Source organism: Pagrus pagrus (genome assembly GCF_965226575.1).
Source record: "Pagrus pagrus genome assembly, chromosome: 18".
Taxonomy (NCBI): domain Eukaryota; kingdom Metazoa; phylum Chordata; class Actinopteri; order Spariformes; family Sparidae; genus Pagrus; species Pagrus pagrus.
The window spans coordinates 1,834,986-1,861,939 of record NC_140202.1 but is presented as its reverse complement, the minus strand read 5'-3'; the positions used below and the strand labels follow the sequence as shown (position 1 = coordinate 1,861,939).

The 26,954-nt window shown below is 37.7% G+C and overlaps 2 protein-coding genes across 2 annotated transcripts in view; one reads left to right on the top strand and one right to left on the bottom strand.

Annotated features, from left to right (window-relative positions):
• Positions 1 to 13,151, bottom strand: part of crybg1a (crystallin beta-gamma domain containing 1a) — a 47,957-nt gene extending 34,806 nt beyond the window's left edge. The window contains exon 1 of the mRNA XM_084380973.1: positions 12,724 to 13,151. Within this exon, the coding sequence (XP_084237099.1) occupies positions 12,724 to 13,058 (335 nt within the window). The 5' untranslated portion in view covers positions 13,059 to 13,151. The remainder of the gene's footprint in view (positions 1 to 12,723) is intronic.
• A 3,940-nt stretch (positions 13,152 to 17,091) lies between these two features.
• On the top strand, positions 17,092 to 18,168 carry ccr6b (chemokine (C-C motif) receptor 6b; the record flags this gene model as incomplete). The annotated part of the gene is made up of 1 exon (XM_084380615.1): positions 17,092 to 18,168. The coding sequence occupies one exon, from the start codon at positions 17,092 to 17,094 to the stop codon at positions 18,166 to 18,168; it is 1,077 nt and encodes a 358-aa protein (XP_084236741.1).
• Between the last annotated feature and the right edge of the window lie 8,786 nt (positions 18,169 to 26,954).

Below are 26,954 nucleotides of genomic sequence, written 5' to 3'. Positions count from 1 at the left end.
TCAGGTTGATGTCCATTAAATTCAGTAAAAGCTTACTGTGAAGGGAAAAAGTGACCGATGCACTCTAATACAACCTTGAGGCTACATTTCAAATGAGAATGTCAGCAAGCACACAGGTGTCTTAGGGCCAGCTACAGAAACAGCTACAGCTCACTCTCAGAGGATAATTGCTACCTATGCATCCTTACCTAAAAGAGCCAAGCTGAGAATAACCCCTGACCTTGTTAAGGTTGAAGTTACAAAATCCGTTGGGGAAAATCTGTCTCACCAGCACCCTGTCAATGTGCAGGCACAAACCAGCTTCAACTTGTCTGAACCTTCTCCTTGTTGCACCACAGACAAAAGCTCTACTGTTGTAAGTGCACAATTTATGAGAATTTAACAAGGAATGTTTGCTGTTATGCCTTTGGCATCCCCTGGAAACTGAAAAATAAATATAACCTACATTTATATCAGGGGTTAAAAGTTTATCTTTAAAGATGATTTAAACTTATATGAAAATGATACAAAAAAAGGTTAGGTATAGAAAAGTTGAGTCTCCTGACTGCTCTTAAGCTTACCTTTGCTGTCATCTTATCTAATCCTTTTTAAGACAGCTAGTAAACACAGTCACTGTGAGACCAAGAATGATGGACTCTGAATAAAGATTGTGTCAATGTTGACATGTTGCAATTCTACATTCTACAACACTGCACACAGTTAACATAATTAGTGAAGGCTGAAGGGGAAATACATGTAATTATTGCTGCATGATTTTTGGGATCATGAAATGAAAACTTTTCATAACCTCTGGGTTTTTGTTGTTGTTTTTTTGGAGAAAAAAAGGTGGCAAAATCTGTAGAACATGCAAGGCTCATACAGTTTGTGGGTAAATTGCTTATTTGTTTATTTCTATAGAATCTTGTCATCACAGTTTTGTTGCAATGCAACCATCCGAGACTCTAGAAAGTCACTGCCTTGTCCTTGAAATGATGTGCTGTAACATCCCTCATGCTTTTCATTAGGCTTCATTCTAATTTTATTTAGCCTGAGGAACTTGTTTCTTGTTTTTGTCTCTGAAAAAGGTAAACCCAAATCTATGTGATACAAACTGTTCACAAGCTACATTAACTATAAAAAAGGAGGACGTTACCCAGGCATTTGCATGCACGAATTTCCACCAAACCTCTATGAACTTAAACCACTTCAGATTTTCAGCTAACCCACAAAATAACACCAGACTGATCCAACATGCTGGTGCCAAGAAAAAGGTTATCAACACAAACTCATCTTTCATTGCACAGGAACAACCAGGCAAATAAAACAAACAGATTCCAGTGAGCCCAGCAAACCTGCAGACCTGTGCAGGGCTACCGTATAAACTCAAACAAGGGATGGAAAGGATTCAACTACTGACTCACCCTCTGTTGTGTTATGAGTCACTAAAGACAGTTGATGGAAGATTTTCTTTTTCTAATATAAGAAAACTAAGACCACACTGAAGAAGGGCACTGCTTGATTACACAAATTGTGCATGGCAGAACTGCTGCCTGATGTAAGGGCCTGCTCCAAGGTCAAGTTGCCCAACAGGAAACTTGGAATAGGCCACTAAAATTAAGTGCAATGCAGCAAAAATGTAGAGGCTCAAGCTTACAATGGGTCTAATTTTCTTTTTTCACACTCAGACACTAGAGAAGTTTCCTTTAGGGCTGAAAACTGATGTTATGCTATGCAACAAGTGATACATTTATAATGCAAATCCTTACAATAACCTGAAGCACTACTGACAAGATATAAATAGGCTCTAACATGGCTTCACACTTTGAATCCAAAACATTCATTGTTTGTAAGAGTGACTGTGCAATAGGGAGTGCCTGAAACAGCTGCTACAGGGTCGAGTATTTTGCCAGATGCTGGGCGGGTCTGCAACAACCAGTAGGCTGCAGCCACTACACTTCCACTTGGACCAATAACTGCTATGATGGCGTGCAATGGAAACAAAGCCAACATGTTTGTGAATATTTTCAAGTGTTTTCCTTAACTGCAGAGTGCAGACATTTTACAAAACTTAAGCTAAATTGTATTGTACTTCCAGTATGTGGGCTCCATCTCACAGATGGCAATGTGCAGTGGAAGTAATAAAATGTATACAGTACTGTGTATTATTGTTGCAATCACCTACACAGACAGTTGTGATGTTACCACAAGTAGAAGTGGATGTCACAATGGCTGCTCATAATGCTGACATTTTGATTTTGGAAAGGGAAACACCTATTTGTAATGTTTTCTCCCATTTTCTCTCTTTCACTCTCTTTTTCCTATGTTCAATCTCATTTCACTTCAGTTTTTTATTGGTATGGAAGCAAATTTCTGTCAGGACAAATAAAAATAACTATGATAATACTGATACTAGGTAATGATGACCGTAGTAAGTCAAATCAAATGAGATACTACATCTCTATATATTTTACATCATTTTAAAGAGAACATCTTATATTTTGAACTTGGTAGTTGTAGTAAGTTTGACTAAATTAGTCAACTTTTCTCATTTTGACTTACCATTCTTGACAAGACAAGTTGAAACTTGCAACTACTCACGCTGTGCCAGCCTGCGACATTCTGAAAACCTTCCAGTTAACACAAATGCGACAAGACAAGTCGGTGTACCAACTAAATAGCAACAATTCTTGGTACTTCCATTCTAGCTACCGGATTTTCAGATCTTCTTTTTTAGTTTTCTCTATAGCTGGATATCATCTGTAGCGTCTTAATACATGAATGAGCTTAATGATACTGAGTTTCTTGCTATATTTTTGGAAATGATTAAACAGCAAATACAAACGGTGCCTGCACAGTGATTGCATGGTTGAGTGAGTGAGAGAGATCGAGTGGCCGAGAATGAAAGTTGACAAAGGAAAGCACTGAGGTTGTCTGTTTATCATTAAATAAAAATTTTAAGGCTTCTTTCATATAGACACAGCTGTTACTCAAATTGATTTAGGGATTTTTTCCATCCTCCTTCCAAAACTGCCATTTCAACCAGCTGTCAGTTTGTACCTTACTTGACTAGCTGACTTAGCTATGAGGCTGATTGGCTGTTGAAACAGGGGACATGCATTCCCAAATAGCAAAATTGTAGACATGTTCTTACCGCCCATATATCGCGTGGAATAGTGGCACTTGGGCAGTCCACGTCTGTTCACCAGATCTGAGCCACAACAATACATAGAACTGTCAAGGGAGGATTTAATGCAATAAGACTACTTAAACTAGATACAGATTCATTCTTTTCTTTTTCATGCAAAAATAAAAATAGATAATTTGAGGCACATGCTGTAAGTTCAAAGTAATAGAGCAAATAAGACTGCATGTCTGAGTCAGCTCACAGTGTTTGCCTAATTCCAACTGGAGTGAATACTCCTTTTATAGTCCTCGAGGTGCGCTTGTGTGAGAACTTGGGAACTCTACATGAAAGTGTGCTTGTGTGTAGAGAATGCTATATATACAGCTTATGTGTTTAAAACCCACCCATAAAGAAATGTACCAATACCAAGTATGAGTTTCAGGACCAAAGCTAGGTCATATTGACTTTGTTATACCTGCATGTTTGCTCTTTCACCTTGATTTTAATGGCTGTGTTTGAGAGCCTACTGGAGCACAAAAGGGCAAAGGCAAACAACGGGTTAGGGTTAGGTGTTTACGCTGGAGTTAACACTTAGCCTTCCTGACTGCCATTCAGTGTGCAACACACAGCCATCACCTGTCAAGATGAACTCAGGATGCATACTGACTTACAAAAAGAGAAACTGACATCTATACAATCCAAAATAAACAGATGCACACACACACCACGCACTCTTCTTCCTTTTCAAAACCTGGTGCCTACATTACCCACAATGCAACTTAGCCACTGAGTGACATCACAGGAGGCAATTTATCAGATTACATGCAGTTACCTCTGGAGCCACAGAAGGTTTGATACTTTTTCACATATGCAGTAGTACTCCCCAAGACCTTTAAACACCCTTGAACATGTAAAAAAAAAATGGTGAAGTTACAGTGTAATCTTTAAAGATTCTCCAGGTACTTTTACATCATAGGCCATAAATACCCATATTTTATCCAGTCATTATAACATCATCAACCCACAGACTACATCAAGAAAGAAACATGGAAAAATAGCTCTACTTTGTCCAAACAGTATACTGTCACTTATCTGATAAGCTGCCTCAGTTTCCACAGTAGAAGTGGCGCTGTTGTATTTCTGAGTGGACAAATTACATTGTTGTGGTAGCTGTTTTTAAATCCAGCTTTGTCATTTGGACCTCTATTAAAAAGAGGTGTATCCAACTTATCAGGTGACGTTCATTTGTTCCATTTGAACCAGGTTCATTCATTAGCAGAATGAAGTTAGTCTACTGATTTCCAAGCCCCACTTAGAAGCCTCACATACTTGAGTATAGCTAAACAGAGCATTTTTGGCTATGACAGGCGTTTGACACTGTGGCCTGATATAATAGGTAACATTTTGGAAAATTGGCAAAATATGCAAAGTTAGATACCAACAGTTCCTGTTTGCAATTCATACTGATAGATGTGCAGACAATTATCACTTCATTACTTTCATACGAAGATTTTCACTATGAACTAGTGATGTCAATGTTAACTGTCGATACTGTTTTTAAACAATTATGCATGTTGGTCTATTGGTGAATTTGCATACATAGGCTTCACACTGTCCCTTAATGGCTTCGCTAGAGCGGTCTGAGGTAAAAAGTGAAGCACGCTAATAAAAGCTTATTGTGGGAACATTTCACAACTACCTGTAACTTCACCAGTGCTGACAGGGAAATCCAGTGTGTTCCCATCTCCAGCGCTGACACAGCAAAAAAAAAAGTAGAGGTGTGAATTTTCACTGGCCTCACAACTAGATTACGATTCAACTGTCAACAATTCGAATTCCAAACGATTCTCAATACATCTCGATGCAGTGTATGGCATCCTCAATGATCTAAATTACTGCACATGGCTTCTTTTTCATCACCCTTTTATTCAGAAAGTCCTTCCAATAATCAGACTACAGCAGTCTACAAAATAAAGGCTCCAATACATAAAATTACAAAAACAAAACATTTATCCATCTGCAGTGCCTTACACGTTTGTTGTAATCCACAATAATATTGTTTTCACATAGCAGCTTTAAGATAAGGCATTTATTGACTCTGCTGCACACACCTCTCTCAGAGTTGGACAGAAAAGTTGACAGCGCTTCCTCAGATCTTCGCTCTAACAGTTATTATTTATGGCTGCAAGACATTAGCTCCAGGTGAAAATGGCTAACGTGATTAGAAATTGTTGTGAGGCAGAAGTCACACTCAGCCTGTGTCTCGTCCAGTTCGCGCTTCCCAAGAATTTAACAGGTGGAAACCAGGGGAAACATGTAAAAAAAAAACACAGATGTCAAGGTCATGATGTAAACCGTCACGCCTCTTTTGGTTCCGCAGCGCAGAAGTGCTGTGTGAATTGACACACTGGTGCGGCTTGATTGTCATCCCCTAGCTGCTAGTGTGGCTAGAAATACTTTGGAAAGGCTTAAAGTTTGCAATTTAGTCAACAACAGTTATGGTTTGAATGCATAGATTTATAAGATAAAGTAGATACCAAATGCAAAGATTGTGCCTATTCAGTCCAATGCAAGTTGCTCACCTAGTACAATAGCAAAAAAAGTTTTCTAGCTTTGAGGTTAAATTCCTGGTCATGCGGCCCATTGAATATGCGCAGTACAGTATGTCCCACTGGTCCTGCCCGCGAGGTCCTTCTGGTCACAGATTTCAAAACCACTTTTCTCGGCTCAGGGAAAGTTTTGCAAATATGAAACCTCCAATAGTCAAAGATCCATAATAGAATGAGTCTTAAAGGATTATTTTTGCAGTTGGAGGTGTCCTGTCAACAGTTTTACAGACCTCTCTTTAATAATAGTTTATGGGGAAAATAATTTTTGGGCCACAGGGGAATTTTTAACTGCAATACCACGAGTGGCCACTGGGCATAATTGAAAGCCAGGCTTGCTGGCTCTATTGTATCCGGGGCTATAATACATTCATGTTTAACTGCCTTTAATTCCCTTTCTCATTGAACTGTTGACAGATCTGTCAGCTATAATCATATTTAATTGCGACCGTCAATCACTTCAGAAAGTGGCACAAGGGAAAGAGACATTCCTCAGAAAACATGTGGTTCATTAAGCCAGAACAAATTAACAACCTCCACACATTCAGCTAGTCAGGAAGTAGTCATGCAAGTGGTTATACAACCCTGATTACAAAAAAGTTGGGAGTAATGTCGTAATTTCCTTTATACAGTCATGTAGTTCACAAAGTAGTAAACCTCATCCCATCCTTGCTCGTGAACGACTGTGCCTTTCAAGGATGCCCTTTTCATACCCAATCATGATACTATCACCCTATCAATGAACCTGTTTACCTGTGGAAAACAGGTGTTTTAGGAGCATAGCACAACTTCCCCAGTCTTTTGTAGCACCTGCCCCAACTTGTTTGAAATGTGTCGCTGCCGTCCTATTCAGAATACGTAAGAATCAATTAAGTTTATGAGGTTAACATTAAATATATTGTCTTTATAGAGTATATATCAGGGGTCGACAATATAAATGGCCCGGTGGCCCGGACGTACTTTAAAACCGTCAGGGCCACCAGATCGCTCCAAGCACTGGCCCGGTGGGGCCAGCATGGATTAAAGTTCTCCGTCGCTACGACGGATTTCCGTCATTCAAACTTAACATAGGCGACTTGTGAGATCAATGTAGATCGGAGAACTGTTGGCTGATGTTTATTGACAGATTGTCACACTCTACAGCCAATGGTATCGTTAACAGCATGTGCGCGCCTGACCAATGACAGTGTAGTGACCCACACAGGGCGGGATCTCAACACGGAGCGGCGCCAAAGTTTAGCTGCTTAGCTAGCAAGGACTCGTCGCGCTGCTACGTTATCAACTGAGTTTAGTCAGCACGTGAGAACTCGTCTGACACGGAGAGTCTCCTGTTGTGTGCTGCATGTGTGAAATAACAACTATAGTCTGGACTTTGTCTGCAGTGTATCTGTGTAAACGGCTTTATTCAGCGTCTCTCCCTCCCCTCTGGCACCGTGAGTTACCATGGTTACAGGACCGCCCTGAAACTTTATAATGATGATCAATAAGAAAATCATGAATGTTGCCTGATTGTAGCTCAATGCTGAAATCTTGTATTATAACATATAGAACAAAGCCTCAGAGCTTCTTTGATTATTAACAGCATGTTAGTGATGACAGAAAGGTGATAACTCGCCATCAGACTGACAAGGCTGCAAAAGTTGCTGTTTGTATGATGTATTTTTCTGTTAAACAATAAGAGGCTCACTTTAAACAATATTATTGATAATAATAATTAATGATAATGATGATGAGAAGAAGAAGTAGAAAAATAGCGTACTAAAAAGTTCTGTAGATGGTTGATTATTTGAAAGAGTAAAACTTGAGAGAAGCTTGGCAAAAAAAGGCACAGATTGATTTCATAGATTGAAAATTACATTGAAAAGACAAAAAACATTTTAAGTGTGAATAGAACAGCTGTTCAGATCATCCTCCTGTAAAACACTGTTGGTCAAGTATTTAAACTTGATGTCTGCATTAGAGAACATGGTGTGGGGTGAGGCTGTAAATCTTATCTTATTTTTTTAGCATGTGTCAAGTAAAACGCCCTGTAACATGGAGGGGGGCGCAAAAATCAACCAACTGAGGAGGAGATGGAGGAAGAACTGATTGTGCTTGAGTAATGCAGCACTGTTTGCACTTTTGATTATGTATTTGCACTTTTTGACCTCAGTACTGCAGTATTAAAATAAATGTTATTAAATCAAATTGTTCTTTTTCGTTATTATGGGGATCGATTCCCGGGCCAGTGGTTACAATGGTGGGGCCAGTGATCTTCAAAAGCTTCAAATTTCCCTTATTGTCTACCCCTGTATATTGAAAAGGATTAGCTGATTATTACGTTCTGTTTTGTTTTACAGTGTCCCAACTTTTAGGGAATCATGGTTATATATTACAACAGATGTAATATAGATCATAACTAGACTAAAGAACAACAAAATATGCACATCATAGCTGGAGATGAAACGCAAGACAAAGGATCTAATTAAAGACCTAACCTAATTTCTACTTGCAGTTTCTGTAAAGAGAAAGACTCCCACTCAACCTACAAACCTGTTTTTAACTATGGAAAAAAAAAAACCTCTCAACGGTTCAAACAGAAAACACCACATTTCACAACCAGTTCCCTGGAGCGACATCCTTTACATGTGAGTGTATTTATTATTCTCTCCCAACCCTCCCTACTGCATACCAGTAAGCCTTCTTAACGGCACCTGCACAGCTATCTCCTCCCAGTCCTTCTGCAAAATCTGTCTCGGTCAGAATTAATCTAGACAGCACACAACAGGTCAATATTGAATACTCGAAATGCTGGTTCGTTGGACATGCCACAAAAATTCCCAGTTTCAAAAGCCATGTAATCTTTTAAAGGGAGGTAATACCTGTTTAGGCCCCAACAGGTTTGGCAGTGTTGTTCAAGTATTTGCTATAAACTACAACGTCAATGAATCAATCAGCAGTAAATCAATTCTTATCATCTGATCTGCTAGAAAGTGCTTTTAGTCAAAGGCTTTGCTAGCTTAGTGCATTCCTGCAAAGAGAATCCCATGACAGGAAAGACTAGAGAAGCGGTAGATTGAAGACCTAGATCACAACCAAAGGAATATCTGCTGACGTGGACAACATGACTGAACACATTTTTTTCATGCTAGATCCAGTGTGTGTCTGTTACAACTTGTAACTTGTCTACCACACTAAAATAATGTCTTCCCAACTTTTTATTCTATGGTGTAATACTATGTTTTTCTCCCTTTCTAATAACCAGCTCCAAACATCAGTTTGCAACTTCTCAGAGAAAACTAGAAGAACTGTTCATCCTCTTCCATTCTTTGTGTCTCACACCACAATTCTCCCTAATAAACTCCTGTACTTATTTTTGTTCCGAAAACTGACACAAATCCATTTCTTGAGAGCAATTAGTGTGCAACCTTGGTTGAAAAGGCCAAGACTATATGACCAAAATCTGAGCACTTGAACTCAACGTGGAAATTATACATGATTACAATTGATTTAAATATGTAATTGACAAACATAATTTTATAATAATCGGTTTGTTGAAGACCTGTCTCGTCTTTGTTTGCATGTGAATGTGCAGGTGTGGTCCTTCTCAGTTCCGCCAACACTTTCACTTTCAGACAGTCTGAGCCTTCAGATCTGACAACACAGGTTTGGCCTCTCAGCAAACCCGCTCAACAGCCCAATCCTTTGTCAGTTCTATTTTAAATCTTAAAAAGTGATAAAAGGTTTTGCTCATAAGTAAAGTGAGTTTTAGCTCTATTAATATCACATCATAAAACCCTCATCATTGCACAGCTGAACATAGTACCAAACAATTAGGGCAGGGTTTGCAACCTTTCTACTTTTTTGCATCACAGTCATTGGGATCATTTTATGTAATGTAATTAGGAACACTGTGGCACTAAAGATTAAACTGGATTGGCAGCCACTGTGACTGAATGGTGCAACTTAGCTAAAGCATTGAATTTTATTTACATGGCATTGACAAATCATTTAGGCAGTATTGGCACAAATACTAATTGGGTACATCAACATGGTGCATCCCCCAACTATTTATCAGCTGGGCACAGATACTTTTACTGAGTACAAGCCAGGCAGGTCTCTCAGGCCTACAGGTACTGGTCAGCTAGTGGAGCTTTTAGTCATTATGTTGCACCCCTCTGTAATCAGGTAAACTTGGAGCTAAGATTTGCCAACACAACCCATTTCTTTTGTAAAGACTGTTCTTTTTTCTACTGCTTTTAGCTTATAAGTTTAATTGTGCTTTTATTTTTTTATCACACGGATTTAAAATTTGCCTGTCCTTTAATTTAGCAGTGTAGATTATCCATGTAAAGCAAATGCCCTTCAGTAACATAAGCTTGTCACTAAAGTGATGCAGCAGAGGCACTGAGTGACCTGTTTAAATTTGTTCAAACTAAAACCAAAGGCTTCCAGAGATTCATTCTTTTCTTGAATTATTCCTTGATCAAACAGTATTTGATTTGAATCACAACTCTTTATTTTTTAACTGATAACCAATTTTACTTTTATGAAGGTCCTGTAAACTACAGTACAGTACCACAACTTGTACTAAAAATAACAACAGTCCTAACTATTCCTTAAAATACAACAGCAGTGTATTGAAGCAGTGTATGTGTATGTGTATGTGAATTAATCAGGCAAAATGAAAAAGGAAAAGATATGAGGAACTATATATAAACCAGGATGTAATCATACCATACAATTACAGATTACAATTACAATTACAATTTAAGACTCACAAATCAACTATCCTTCTCCAGATTTGCTAACTGCCCCCTCGGATTTCGGGTTTACAAACAGCAACTGACAAGTCCTGCTTAGTATGCCTTTAAGTCAATCAAAAAGCAAGGTAGGGGTGCATGCAATGAAAGGTGATTATTAATTTCTACATTGCATTGGGAGAAAACATTTTTGGCTTGTTCATTTTGGCTTTTTAACTCCACACCATCACCGTAGTGATTACTTAAATTGTAAGAGCAGGACTCAGCCTCTGATAAAGGGTGGGGCATGTTTATCTAGTTTGCTAGATTAAATTATTTTGGAGTGCTGCATAAGCTTCCACCTACTCAAGTTTCAAATACGTTGGTCAAACCTTCTCAGTGAAATGAATGAGTTTTTTTGCAGATCCTACAGACTTTTTTATGTATCATCACAGTTATATGTTGAAGAAAGGATGCATGTGTCCTTACACCTTAGCTCTCAAACAAAAACAGCCCTCTAACAAAACCTCTGAACTTTTTATAAACCCTCAGTATTATCAGTGAGTTTGAACAGGTTGTACTTTCCCTGTTCTCTGTGTACATGAATGATTTCAAGTGCTACAATGGTCAGATTCCAGTAAGTCACAGGCCTGGAAATCCAAAAGTGCTGTGACATAATTCACCTCCATTATTTTGACGAGGCAGAACTGATGCAGTGGTTTTCTATACAGTGTTGTATCTCGTACTGTACCATAGGTGCAGAATATGGGGGAAATGTATGAATTGTCTAGATTACTAGTTGCTGAATAGCAACAGATGGAAATGAAGTCATTATTTTGTGTTAAATCTATATGATTTAACACAAATGGTGTTAAATCATGGCTTACGGCCATACCACTACCACTCACTCTAAATACTATTCATTCAAGTAAGCTGGTGTTTACTTTATATTTTTACTCCTTACGTGGCATACTCTGATTTTGCATCAAACATAGAGAATATTTCCTAATGGAAAAACATCCACCATATTTAATATTTTATTAATAGTCAACCGAGAATCGATTGTTAAGACAGCCAAGTATCAATTAATGAAATTGTTTAAAATCTGCAGCCATTTTACAAAATTACACCCAGCTGAGTGGGAAAACATAATCATTGTCATATTGTGCACCCTTTGTTTTGTTAATAAAGAAGTGACAGTGACATTCATCTCTCTCATCTGTGTGAAGGTGTCACCCCTTCTCTGGCTTCTTTCTAGGTCATATTTACCAGGTTAGACACATCATCAACTTGATGGAGCGACTGAACAGGAATATGTGTCATACTTGCACAGCAGGTTTTTAATTTCAGCATGATCCAAACCTGCCTTCCTGATATCACAACAGCATCTGTCAATAAACCTTAATTAACCTGACAACGTTTGACAATAACACCTGCGTCAGAGACAATAGATCACAACACATCAACAACTTGGTTTGGATGCAGAACAATACAGATGATACATATGTGAAGAAAAATGAAGAGAGAAATGGAAATATCTGGGATAAATACAGAACTGGAAACTTCTTTGACAATTTTTCATGACCACTTGAGGTTAACCAGTTTCTTTTTGAATCTTTAACCTATCCAGGGAAGAGTGACTCATAACTGCTATTTACTGCACAGTTCCCCACATTCCCATCAAGGAGCTGCCAGAGTCTTGCCCTGTCGGCCAATGAGAATGGATTAAAGGGGTGGAGGTCAAATGCCTTGCCTAAGGGCATCTAAGGAGAATGGGGTCAGTCTGTGTTTCACATTCAATTTCCATAACTTCAAGAAGAGTAAATTAAGTATTTTCAATTGCTCTTCCTCCTTGCTGTTTGGTTATCTTGTTTTGCATTTTAAAAGTTGCTGCCAACAAAAATGATGCATGACTAAACTAGTTCAACCATAGCTCAATGCCACAGCTGTTAGTGCCAGAGGGAAAACAGTTGTTCTGTGACATTTTTCTGCTCCCACACTTAAAGCGCTTCCCTCAGGTCAGTCAGCTTGTGAAATAAGGTGCACTGGTTTTCAAAGTGCTGACTGAAGACTGCCAGGGACCCCTATGTGAGTTTCAAGGGGTCCCATCGGCTTCACTATTAATTCAGTAACAATTACGTTTTTTTATTATGTAGATAATTAATTTATTAATGGAAGGTTCTGACCACATATATTGGAGGTATGTTTATTTCAAACTCCGACATTGTTGCAGTGGTGATAACATACAAGAGGGTCATTTGAAAATGAATTATCTAACTTGTTTTCATCTTACCTGTGGCTACTGAAGCTGTCCAGTTCATCGGTCTCAGGGAAGAACACATTTCCTTCCTCCTCTTTTTGCTTGGATTTCTTCCGTTTCAGCCTAAATGACAACAGCTTCTTTCTCTTCGTTGATTTCGGGGAAACGGGCAAAACATCATCCCCCAGTGTAGCGTTGTCTCCCGGGCTGAGGGGACCGGGGCCCGCCGGTAAGGTCCTCGGCTTGTCTCTGGGGCTTGTGGTCTCTCCATCTTTGAGGGAGCCAGACCGTTTCAGCTCCCTGTTTTCTTTTTCAGGCGATTTAACTTTAAACAAGCCCTTTAGTTTCAGTGTGCTGGACTTACTCATAGTGTCCGTAAGGTGCGAGAAGGAAAATAAAACTACGACGTGAGTTGTCCTACTTATAAATGCAGGAGGAGTGAATCACCGGGCTAACCTGCAGAGCGGGTTCCCGCGAGGGCGGATTTGTCGACATTAATCGCGCGCGCATCAGGTAAGAGAAAGCTCCAGCAGTGTCAAGACACCCAAGAGGGACATTATACTTCCGACTGTTACCTTCAAAACAAAATGCCTTTACGTATTTTAGGAATATTTGTTCAAACAACATTCCGTAAATTGTTGACAAGGTGTATCGTTTAAGGCTATATGTTAAAAAAAAAAATGTTATTTTGGTTGCCAACCCGAAGAGTCAAACACCAAAGCCTTTCTCTATCTTAAATTCTAATTAAAATTAAATTATGGTGGATAAATACCCATTAACTTCATTTATATATAGGCTAAGTAAAGGAAAGAGAGAAAAGGAGAGAGAAAGGGGAAGTATTTTTCTCTGTGGATTTCCTCTTTGTAGCCTTTATAATTCTCTAGTCATTAAAATGAACTGCAACAAATAAATCATACATAAATATATTGAGACTAGAAATAGGCTACTGGAATCAGCCTAAAACATACATTTCATTATAAATGAATCTCTAATTTCTTTCTCAACTAATTGATTGATAAAAGGGCGTGTCTATAAATGATCCAGGGTTAATAAAGTTACTTATTTCATATCACCAACAGTAAACCCAAAGATACTCAGTTTACCATAAGGCACAGAAAATTATCAAAACCTTCTAAAACACCTTTTAGAAGCCGAAACCACATAAACTAAAGCCAATGCTTGCCTTTTTGTTTTGTAAAATAACCGACTACTACTACTACTACTATTACTTCTACTAACTACTTTAACAAGAGCTTCAACAAACAAATTTAGGGACTAATATCCGCTTGTTAATTTGACTAAACTTGGGTCCACCAATGGTCCAGGAACTTGAGGGCTCTGCTCCACCTGTCCTGTGAGTAATTGAAACAGGTTAAAACCAACTTTAGCAACAATCAAATACAGTATAATTGAAATAATTGAGTTTAGTGTTTGAAAATGTGTCTGTGAATACAGCCCATAGCATGGGGCAGTTTTTTGAGTGTGTATGCTGAGAGACCTGATTTTTTGCATCTGTGAAAAATTATATTTAAGATTAAATACCCATTTCATGATAGTATTCAGTTTGATATTGGCATGACTTGTGTTGCTCTCTCACCAAAATAGGCTACACCAAATAAAAGCTTTTATTTTGAAAGCAACATTTGTTCTTACAGATCCTTGCTTGAGGCCACTCAGGCTCTTAAATCTCTCAGCACATTTTCAATTTAATCTCACATTGATGCAGACCTCCATTTACCCTTTAATTACCTCGTGAATGTATGTATTTTCCTCTTTTTAAAGACAATTTAAACCATAAAATTTCCCTACATTAAATTGATAGATGTCAGTTGTGTTCAATTATGATAATTATGATATTTTTTAAGTTAACACGTAGTTGTTTGCATACTCATTTGTTAATTTTTTGTGCAACAACATATGTATATATCTGTATTATATATAAATATATCATACTATCTATAACTATATAAACAGAAGTCATTGTTCATTATGATACACCTTTTTCATTGTGACTGTCAGTCTCAAACTCCACTGATTGTCTGCTATACACTGAAATAACAGCTCTATCTGCTGGTCATATTGAGGAAAAGCATCTATGCCTGATTTTATTTTTCATCAAAATCCATTCATTATTCCCTGACAAATTACTAAAAATGTCAAAAAACAAGGAGAATAAAGTGAAAAAATAATTCTTGGATATGTCTTTTTCTGCACTGGAAGTTAATGGGGTCTAATCTGGTCTGAGACCTGTCTTCCATCCACTTTGTGGCAATCCGTTCAGTTGTTTTTGTGTCATCCTGCTGACAAGCAAACCAACCAACAAACAAACAAACAGACATGGGTGAAAACAAATCTCAAAAAATATCCACTGTTTTGATGGTTTTTGAAGTGAAAAAAGTAAAGGATTCATCAGACTAAATAATCTACAATTATAAAATAAATTCTTAAAACTTAAAATAACATTAAACCAGAAAATACAAACAAAACCTGGCTGAGGTTTGAGGGCATGCATGATATTAAAATAGTTTCTGTGTGTGGTATGTTGGGCTGTGTGTGTTCAAAGGCAGAACGCATGGGAGGGAAGCAAGCTTTAATTTAAAAGCTTCTAAAACTCTTTTCATTGATAAGGGAGACTTGATTTCTTCAAATTGACAAAAAATCTGATGGAAAACACAGTAGTTAGTCACAAAAGAAGATGGTCAGCAATTGATCAAGCAATCTTGCAATGAATCATACCTTGGAAAGCAAAAAAATTAAATATGCATTGAGCATGCAGGGGGGAATGTCCCTGCATGCAGAGGGAAACAGTGTTGTTTTGTTGGTCGGATCTGTGTACAAAGGTGGGCAGCACAGATCAGTTTGAGATCAAAAGCAGGAAGATCACAGAAACACTGTACTCACAAATCAGCAGAGCCTGTGAGAATTTGGTTTTGGCTTTATCTTGTATTGAGATCTTTTTTAAGCCTACAGTCATTTTGATGTAAAGCCCCCACACTGAAATCTTCTTCTTTAAAAGGCAGTTTTGACAACGGTGGAGGAGGAATATATAATTTCCTTTTGACTTGACAACAGCAGACCCAAAAGACAAAGACATTACAGAGAATCTGCATCATTCTGCAAGGTATGTGTTTTCTAAACAAAATATAAGCAATAAAACATCTAAATTCTGTCCTGAATTTTGGTTACTTCATAATGTATTTGAATGTGTTTATTATGCATTCATTATTTAATAACATTTAAGGCTGGAACTATAACAAGTGTTTTTTTTCTGCATGTGATAAATTCAAAAGCCTGAAACTGCACTGCACTGATCATTTTTAAAGTTTTTCAAGGACCGGATCAGTTTTACTTAACTAGTTTCACGGAAAACTAAAATTACGCTGATGGGAACACCTCACGAGATGTTGATGAAGGTTCTCAGTTATCCAGGTCATGGTAATATTATGTGCTGTATCGTAGGCAACTGGACTTTCAGCTCACCAGAGCTGTCAGTTCTGCAAAACATGGAAACAACATTTACAGAACACTTGCAGTTCTCAAAATGCGTTTCTATAAAACAGGCTCATCCCTTTCCCCGTTCTATTGTCCTCCTAAATAGACATGTACAATACCTTCCTCATTGTAGAGTGCTTCTACACCACACTATATATATCATTTTACTTTTGTCTTTTTTGAGAAGTGAAAGTTCTGTAACAAGAGATACCATCACATGTCATGTTTGTTCTTTGGATCAAGTTTTTGACGAAGTAAGCTGAAGCGTGCAATTTGTCTCCCACATACTACTATTTGCTAAATGAAAAAATGTGTCTTTATTAATGTGCTGTATTAAATGTGCAGCACGTTTTGGTTGGTGTGATTAAATATTCATCAGTTAAATTTTAAAAACTCATGAGAAATCTAATGTTATAGTGTGACACAAAAAAACGCTTTGATCTTTTTCTTATCTCTTATAAAACCTGTGCTGGTGTTTAGTGACCTTGTTACATGTTAGTGACCTCTGTATGTTTCTACACCCTGTTTTTCAGTGATACATTTAAAATCTGATAAGGATCTTATCAGCTTCTAAGATCAGACAAAGCACAGAGTGCAACCACCTGCAGCCTTCCATTGCGTGCATTCACTTGATGCCTAATGGGACTGAAATTGGGTCATTCACAACCAGAGGAAGAGCTAAACTAGAACACTGGTACTTATCCTGTAAACAGACAAAATCTGTAATGTCAGTTTTACTCAGAGAATTGAAGTGAAGTATATTTACGCACACACACACACACACACACACACACACACGCACACACATAGTACCATTACTAGCATAGATAAGCAAATCTAATATCGCTGAAACCCTAGTTGTATTTCTTCTATTATCTGTTTGGTGTTTTTCCTCTGCAGATTAAAAACATGGAGTCGGTGACAACATACTATGATTATAGCACAGAAGATGGAGGGTTCTGCAACCTGGACCCTAACCCCATGGAGGTCATCACCAAAACTTACATCCACTCCATCATCTGTGCCTTCGGGCTGGTTGGCAATGCTCTTGTAATTGTCACCTACATATTCTACAAGAGAACCAAGACAATGACAGATGTCTATCTCTTCAACGTGGCAATGGCAGACCTCATCTTTGTTGGAGCTCTGCCATTCATCATATACAATGAGCAGCACAACTGGTTAATGGGTCCAGTGGCTTGCAAGATACTAAGGTCAGCCTACAGTATCAACCTCTACAGTGGCATGCTCCTGCTTGCGTGCATTAGTGGCGATCGTTATGTTGCTATTGTTCATGCTAGAAAATCCTTTGGTGCTCGCTCACACACTCTGATCTACAGCCACCTCATCTGCTCAGTTGTCTGGGTATTTGCTGTGGCTTTGACTCTGCCCACACTTATCTACACTGAGCGCTTTGAAGAGCAGAGTGATTTTCAGAATGGCACTGTCAGCCACACGTGTCAGCTGTCTTTCGACAACTATGAGACAGCAAAGCTGATGAAGGTGCTGGTTCCCAGCTTTCAGATGGCCATTGGCTTCCTGCTGCCTCTGCTGGTGATGGTGTTCTGTTACTCCAGCATTGTGTACACCTTGCTGAGAGCACAGAGCAGCCAGAGGCACAAGGCTGTTCGTGTAATTTTGGCAGTTGTTGCGGTTTTCATCCTGTGCCACCTTCCCTACAACGCAGCTCTACTGGACCACACGTTGGCTCTTTTTACCGAGAGGAGCTGTCAGGCAGAAAAGATTAAACTCCGAATTCTTGCTATTTCCAGGAGCGTAGCCTACCTCCACTGCTGCCTCAATCCTATCCTCTATGCCTTCATTGGGGTAAAGTTCAGGAGCCACTTCCAGCAGATAATGTTGGACCTCTGGTGCTTTAGCAAAAAGTACATCTACAGTGCTCGCTCATCACGCGGGGCGTCTGAAATTTGCGTTTCAGCCCGCTTGTCTTCAGACGGAAATAACATGTCATCTTTTACTGCATGATGTTGCAGTGGTAATTAGCAAAGCCAATAATAAAGTAACCTCTCATCTTTTCTAAGCTGCTACTTTGCCATAGCAACACATAAGAAGAGATGAAAGCATCTTTGCAAAGCGCACTTAAATAAAACATGCAGTGCATATCTACTGTATTCTGAGCAAACATTAGTAAGTTACTTTAAATATAATACAACAATTTAGTTTATTTTTTTAGAGCAATGATTAATCGATTAGTTGACAACTGTTAAATTCTTAAATCTTCTTAAATTTGAATATTTTCAGGTTTCTTTTTCTCTTCTATGACAGTAGAGTCTTTGGAATTAAAATGACAATGAACCTTGAACAGCTTAATCAACAATGATTATAATGATTAGTTGCAACATGTTTCAGCTGGTTCTAAAGGGTGCACAGTAAACAGTCGCTTTCAAGCTGAATGTAATTAGTTTTTTGTAAAAACCAAACATCTGTACATGTGCATAAGTAAAGTAAAATTGATTGTTAAATCTTTAGAAGGGTACTCCTGCGATTAAAGGGTAACATTAAAGTGTGTAAATCAGATCTTATGGACTACTACAGCATACCGTCACCCTAATAAAATAATGGCTTAAGTCATTTTTTCAAGCTTTTGGGAAAACACAAAAAACTTCACCAAATGCAGACCATAGGATATTTATTAATCATTTCACTCAAAAAGGCCCTCATAGTGGATGACTCTTGAGATACATAGAATGTTGTGTCTAAATCATGTAATATTAAAGAATAAAAGTGACTTATAGTGTGACTTAGGCAACTTTAACACTGTCATAAATTGCCATTCCATTCCCTATTGGACACTCAAAACTGAAATTACCCTGAGTTAAATTAAACAATTGAAGTGGAGAAAGCAGCAGGCCAGCACACAAGAAGTATCTCCCAAGAGTTTAAACAAAAAATTTATGATAGCAAACTTTGTCACTCACCAGTAGATATTGACTCAAAAATCAAGTTTAGAGCTTCTTCTGTGCTACAATGTCTGCTGCTCCTTGAAGCAGCTGCCATCATGAAAGCTTGTTTAAATTGCCTAAGTCAGAAATGTTTTTTAAAAGATTCAATTATTTTGACTTAGGCAACCAATAAAATTGCCTAAGTCACCCTCTTGACATAGGCAATTGTCTTATTGGGAAAAAAGAGCATGATCCTTTCAACTACGGCTGATGGGGATTTTAACAGAGGTGGCCAGCATTATCAGGAGCTTATTTATGCCAAAAACTCATTTTTGTCAAAAACTGACTTAGGCCATTATTTTATTAGGGTGACGATACATGAAAACAAGAGTTTAACGCCTTTTGTGGCTCCAGAGGAAGCTACATGTAGTCTGATAAACTGTCTCTGGTGATGTCATTCACTGACATTGTGGGTAATGTAGTTGCCAGGTTTTGTAAAGGAAGAAGAATGTGTGGAAAAATACAAAATATCTCTGGTGCTGCTGTATCGATTTGATCATTTATTTTTGAACTGTCCATAATGGGTTTACCAGAGTTAACGGAGTGCAATGCTAGACCAGTGGACTGTTTTTCAGAACTTGGTGCCTACATTACCCATAATGCAATTTAGCCTTAATTTATCAGATTATGTGCAGCTTCCTCTAGAGCTACAAAAGGCTTTCCATTACTGTTTTTTCACATATGTAGTAGTACTGCCCAGGCCTTTCAATGTGACAAATTGGTGGAGTTACCCTTGAAGCACTGCACTTCCATTGAATAGATTCCCTGACTTGTAGTATGTATTATGAGTAAAACTGATTGTTAATGCCAAAGTTACATTGTTTATCTTCCATATCCTTATTCTCAAATGATTAGTTGGTCATGGGTTAAAAGCCATGTTGTAACAATGGTACTTTTTATGACCCATGGAATTACATTTCCCCAAGCAGTGATGTGATTAAGCTCTGTTTTGTAATTTTTTGTTGTTTATTTTCTACGTATATGACTTTGAGTGAGTCTGCTCATTTTTTTAAGATAGGATGCTAATGAGATCTGCACATTTCCTTTTTTTTTCGACTTGTAATTTTTATTTTTCAGATGTACACCTTACACAAGCATACCATATTTGAAAATAACAAGATTGTGTAATGCGAGGTGTACAACAATGGGAAGGGAAAATAAATAAAATAAATGAATAAGTAAAAAAGAAACAGATAGGAAATATAATGAAATAATAGCAATAATAACAGAGGTGTTACAGAGGTGAGCTGCAGGACTACAAAGTCATAAGTGAAAAACAAGTCAGGTCACAGTTAGTTGGGAGTCCAATCTTGGATAAAGTGGAATCTTCGTGATCAGTTCAACAACCTTGGACCACTCAAAACGATCTGGCGGCCTAATCCATGACTGACATGTCCAGAAAAGCTCTCAGCCACTGATCACCATCCAGTAAATTTGTACATTTATAGTTCTGTGCAGTAAGTCTCTTGGCCATCATACAGCCAAAGGTTAACAAACATTTATAATGTTTAGTCCAACAGCCCTGAGGTGTATAGTCCAATAGGCACAGTAGAGGGTCCCTGGTAACTGTGCAACTCAGGAAGACCCCAAGAAAAAAGGTCTCTCTCCCACAGTGTATGTTTCACAGATTTAGAGATTTTGTGAATATTTTTCCAAACTGTGCTCCAAACATCTGTATTCAGAGTAATAGCAAAATCTCTCTCCCAAATACTTGAAGGCAACTCCACGTATTGACTTGGGAGCCATTTGACAATTTATAAATCTTGAAAACAATTTTCCTTTTATCCCTTAATATATTTTGCAAGTCTCCTTCTAATTTTGATGGTTTGGGTATAATCACTGTCCGTCCCAAATAGCCAGAAAGCTGTGCTCTTATCTGCATTTAAGCTAAGAAATCTTTATCCTGTAAACCATACTTGTTATTGGCTTGAGCAAATGTAAGTAGTTTTCTATCATGGTTTCCATCAAGTCCACAAGTTTTTCAATACCCTTAGATTTCCAAATCTCGTTTCTCAAAGGCTTGCCACCCTGTGTGAACATATAGTTATCCCACAGGGAGGTATATGGTGAGTTGTTACACTTAAAATTAACAAGGGATTGAAATATTACTACTTAAGGTATCCTTGATAAATAGCAGCTACTATACTCAGATGAGGGCTTGAAAATTGTTTTTCTATTTTTTCATTCTTACTTTATCAATGGTGATATGTTGTGGTTTCTTTCTTGTGACAAATGTACTTATTGTAAGTCGCTTTGGACAAAAGCGTCTGCTAAATGCCCTAAATTAAAATGCAAATGTAAATGTAATATTCTGAGTTCTACATATTTCTCTACATATTTTCTAGAGCTTTATACTGTGCATACCCTATTTTGCTATACATTATAAAATTTTTACTTTGCATATCTGATTGTATTCTTCTGTCACACTGAATAAACTAAGTCTAAAACATTTTCTCAAAAAATGTAATTTCTTGACTATCGGATGCTGTGAAAATTGAGTCCCCTGTCTCAAAAAGCACTGTAGATAGTACTTAAGTTTACAGTGTTGGTGTAACATATTGATCATTACATAAACGATGTTGTAAAATATAAATTGTACCATTAAATAACATGTAAAGCATTCATGTGTTCAGTGTATGATAGTGTGATTTGAACTTCATGCATGTTTTACCTGTACGCCCTGGGTAATGATACCAAATTACTTAGTACTTAGTTACTTGACATTTAAATCCTGAATAGCATACCTGAATACTATCACACACACCCCTCTGTTTGTATGTTATATACACTTTCCATGTCTTAACCCTAACTTAAGGTTCAATTATTTTTTCTGATGATTTAAATAAGATAACAGAGAAAGGGGAAGAGTGTCAGCACATTGTCTCCCCAGAGAGAAGATGCTGCTGATAATGACTGGTAAATTTAATCTATGTGTGGTGCAGCATTTTTGCTTGTTGTATTTTGGGTTGAGAGAAGATGGTGTCTGTGATGAAGATGTGCAGGCAGGCAGGGAAATGGAAGAATGAAAATAAAACAAACATGTCAAAGTTGGAGACAAGATGCAAATGCCTCCAGTCCTCTTTTGGAAACGCTGTCGACTTCCGTGTTCATGCCGCTGATGAATGCAAAGATGCCTGATACATACACCATGTGTTCTATAACATTTTAAGAAAACTAACATAGAAAATAACCAATTTTTTAGCTTTATCAGTAAAGATAATACACTTTCCCGCACTGTGAGTGTGTTTTTTGTGGGGCATGAAACAGATTTAAAAATCCATTTCCTTGTACCGATTAACTGCCAAACTGACAATGGCCAGAATAAAGTCAAATTAAGTTTACAGCAATAGCATGAAAGTCATTGGTGGTAATGGTTTTATCCTTGCCTGGATAGAGATAACAGCATTGCTCATAACTGTCCAGAGTACCAAAATGAAAGTATATACTGACAAAAAACAAACAAACAAAAGTACTATTACATGCTCAGATACTCAACAGTATATGTGGATTTTGCTGATGTCTCTTTTTTTAAGCATGGCATTGCTATTTTCTGAACAATGATCTTGAGCCACCATCTTGCTCATTCTGCATCCTTATGTGCACTATTGTTTTCAGGAAAGAGAAACTTTGCAAAGACCACAAGCCTCATTTAGGGGCCTCATTTTTAAACCAGATCTACAATACATTTTGATGAAGTATGTATTAAGCAGAAAGCCACATATAAGTAGTTATTTTTTAAACCTTACTATGATATGGAAATATTTTTTTCTCGCTGCAAAATAAAAAAAAAAAAAAGTGATTTTCCTGCTGGTTATGTAGGAACAGTTTGAGTTGAGTTTGGAACATCTAAGCCTTTCTCGAGCTGAATGTTTTGCTTTGTTTGTCAACCCACTATTTAGTCCAGTGAATAATATGTGCTGCCTGGCTCCAGTCTACTCTGCCATCACCTGATCTCATCTTCCAAAAAGCTTGATTTTCTCTGTCCACTGCTATTCTTGACCCTCATTTGTGCTGCTATTATGTAAGAGAAAATCTCAAGGCAGGTGCAGTCAATTTAAGTTGATTTGAGATTTATAGATCACAGGTATGTAAGGTATAAATGGGATTCGTAGAACCTGCTTAAATAAGTTTTTTTATGTTCAGTATCTTTTATGAATCATACATAAGCACACCATCAGAAATTATGTTAGACTAAATTAAAGTATACAGCTAAGAAATGTTTTTAATAAAACAGGCCCCAGGTCAAGGAGAATCCAAACCTTACCGATTGATACTCCTTCATCAATTATTGACTCATTACACTTTACTCAATTGATATTTTGACAAATTGACAAAAATTTGCGTACAAGTGTACTTTGATACTGAAAGTTCATATATGTACATACATATGTATATAAGACAATTATTATTACAGAATGTAATAGAAGCCAAGTACACAGGCAACAAGGATGTATTTATTGTTTTGTGCAAAGCCAATAAGTGATAACATAATGTAAATAGCAATACAACCTGAATACTATCAGAAATGTATAAGCAAAAAGTATAAGCAGTGATGGTAACAGTAAGCTTATATGATGATATACAGTACATGATATACATACCTGTAGGCTAAAATTATTTTTCTGCATCAAGTTGATGTATTTGTATAATAATAATAAACCTTGAACTGGCAGCTGGCAGCTGTATGCCTTTTTTGTAAAGGTTGTGTTTAAACATGTTATAATAATATCATGTCATGATCAATCATAAACAGCACTGATGAAGCACATGTTGATACCTAGGCTTTTATGAACAAAGACAATAACACAGGTGCAATATGCCGAAATGTGGTAAAGTACAACAGTTCACGTTTATATGTTATCCTGGTATCTCTTTTAATAAATGGAGCACAATGTCCTCAAGAATAAAAGAAACAGAGAATTTTGACAGTCTGTTGTTGAATAATACGACATTGAACAGCATCATTCCTACTTTTTCATCCACTGGATGTCCTCAGTAAGCTTTGTTTAGTTAGTGTGGTTTTTACTTAATGGATGATATACTATCCTTTCCACCCTCCTGTTGTTCCATATGATTAACTGAATGTAAAGCAGGCACGCTACATGTCAATTGCAACTGTTTTGTTCACATCTTCCATCCTGACAACCCTCCCACTTCTGTTGTGTTTGCCATACAGCTGGCTCAAACTGGTAACATCTGTACTGGGGCGTCGCTCTTGGACAATCTTTCCTTACTTTGGCTTCATACCTCTTTATTGCCACACCACACATTCAAATGTATCATGCACTCACAGCTATTGACATACATACATTTTATAAACATTGCGATTATCCTTTGGGTTTGGTTGTTCAGCAGTTCCTTATGCATTTTGTTCCTTTTGCATTACTGACATCGAGCCAGCTGGTCACACAAGTTAACTGTATGGAAATTCCAGAACTGACATTACGCAATTTGAATCATTCAATCAAATTGATATTTCACTTGAGACCCATTTTAAACACATTTGAATGCCAGATGTGAACTGCAGTTAAACTCAGCTGGATCCAGGCACAGTCTGGATACATCTGGACACAAGATAACACGTCTGAACAGGACCTGAGTGGCTTGATAGGACAGGATCCAACACATTTGGCAATCACTGCATGGTCTTAACTTCCAAAATCATTTGGCAAATTAGTGAGTTTTGGAACAATTTTCGACTTTTTCTCAGAAACAGAAACAAATAATATACAAAAAGTTGTCATGCCAAAACTTTTACAGCTGACTATCTACACACCTCTCTGCTGAACCATGAGTTGCAGTGCATCTGTTTCTTATTTGCTTAATGACAGCCATGGCAGATATAGACAGACAAAACCAACCAGTACATGATCTTTGTGTGCATGTGTGTCTGCAGAACTGAAAAGCAGGGATGACATAACATGTTTAGCATTGCATTAGTACTGTGTGTACTAAAATTTCAGAATACGCTTTGAAATACTTTAGTCTTTCCCATTGAAGAAAAAGCACAGGTGTAAGTGATGGATGTAACATTAAAGGCCCCATAAGATGCATTTTTCAGGTTCATATTTTTAATTTGGGTGTCTACTAGAAAAATATTGACATGCTTTACTATTTAAAAACACATGAATTTTTGTATACTGTCCATTTCTGCAGCACCTCTATTCACCCTCTATCTGAATGCTCTGTTTTAGTGCCTGTCTCTTTAAGAACCCCCTCAAGAAAAGCCCATCCTGCTCTGATTGGTCAGTTCTTATAGGCCGGAGCAGACACCACCCGCTGTGTTTCTGCGTCAGATTTGTTTTTGTAACCAGTGGAGTGCTGGGGCATGGCTGAAGGTGGTGAATGTCCTGACAGCTTGGTTAAAGGCACAGTTTCTGAATACAGGCTGTGCATTTCTCTGTGGACTGAGCATTTTAGTACTTTCACACAGTTTCTATAGCACCTAGACCTGCTTTACAATCAAAAATGCCATGGAAATCTCACTGTCTACAGTATGGGACCTTTAATGGTGGCACTGTTCTTTTAGGTGATCCAGTACATCATGTTGGTAGTAAACAAGCATGTATAAACAAGCATGTATAATACCTGTTAGTAATTTTGTTGGTCAGTGTGTTGTCACACAAAATGTTGCTTTGAAAAAGGTCCATTACAAATTGAGCACCATAAAAAATTTTGCAATCATAAATGTGCCGGCAGTCTCCTTTTTTCCCCCAAGAGGTTTTATACCTGTGGTTCATGATTTTTATGGCTATGGCTTTGGCAAAAACAATTTGTTAGTTCATCATAGTAATAAAGAATCCTACACTGCATCCTGTTTTTTAATCTTATTCCAAAAAAACAAAAACAATATACCCTCTAAGATGTTTTAATGGCTAAAAAAATAATATTCACTCATATCATTTGATTTATGAGCAATGGGTATTTCTTTTAACAAACACAGTCTCCTTCTTTCTTTCTTTCTTTCTTGACCACATTCTTGAAAAGGTCAGCATTGAGATATTTGCATACCTGTATCCAGACAGAATGCAAGTGTGCTTGTAAACGTGGAGTATCGCAGGTACTGTTATTCATCACCTGTCCAATTGCTGCAACTGAAGAGTTTCCTCCTGTCCCAGTCGCCTGCTCACCAAGCTGCTCCTCATCAACAATCAGAAACATTTGGGCAGTGTATAGTGAAAATTGAAAAGAAAATCCCATGCCATCAAAGCAAAAAACATGCAACACGCATGTTTGTATCCATGACAGACATTTGGAGATATCAAAGCACTGGTCTAATTGGTAACTTTAAAGATAGCCATTTCCTGATCCTCAATATTGTGAAAGCTGGTTCTGTTATGTCGGGTCTTTCTGTCTGGACCCAGATGCAGAGAGTCGGAGGCAGTAGTCAAGGTGCAAAGGAATTTATTCGAGTTTAGAGGGTTCATGGAGGGGGACGTGGTGGACGAGCTTGGCTGGCCGGGTGGCTGGTAGGCAGGTGCCAATAACAACAATAACAATAACAACAATGACAAAATCAGTTATAACAAAACATATTGAACATTAAAGTAACCCTGGACAAACCGGAAATCAAAGCAGACTTAAAATCATCTATGCCATCTGCCTGTCAAAGCATTGCCTTTTAAGACATTTTTTAAAAACAGTTACAGAATCAATGCTTCTAACATTATCAGGTAACTTGTTCCATGAAGATATGGCTCTATATAAGACTGTTCTTTGCATTGAGCACGATTTTGCAGGAGGCACAACAAATAAGTCCTTTGCAACCTGTCTCGTGTGATGGTTATAAACATCATGAATATGACAGAT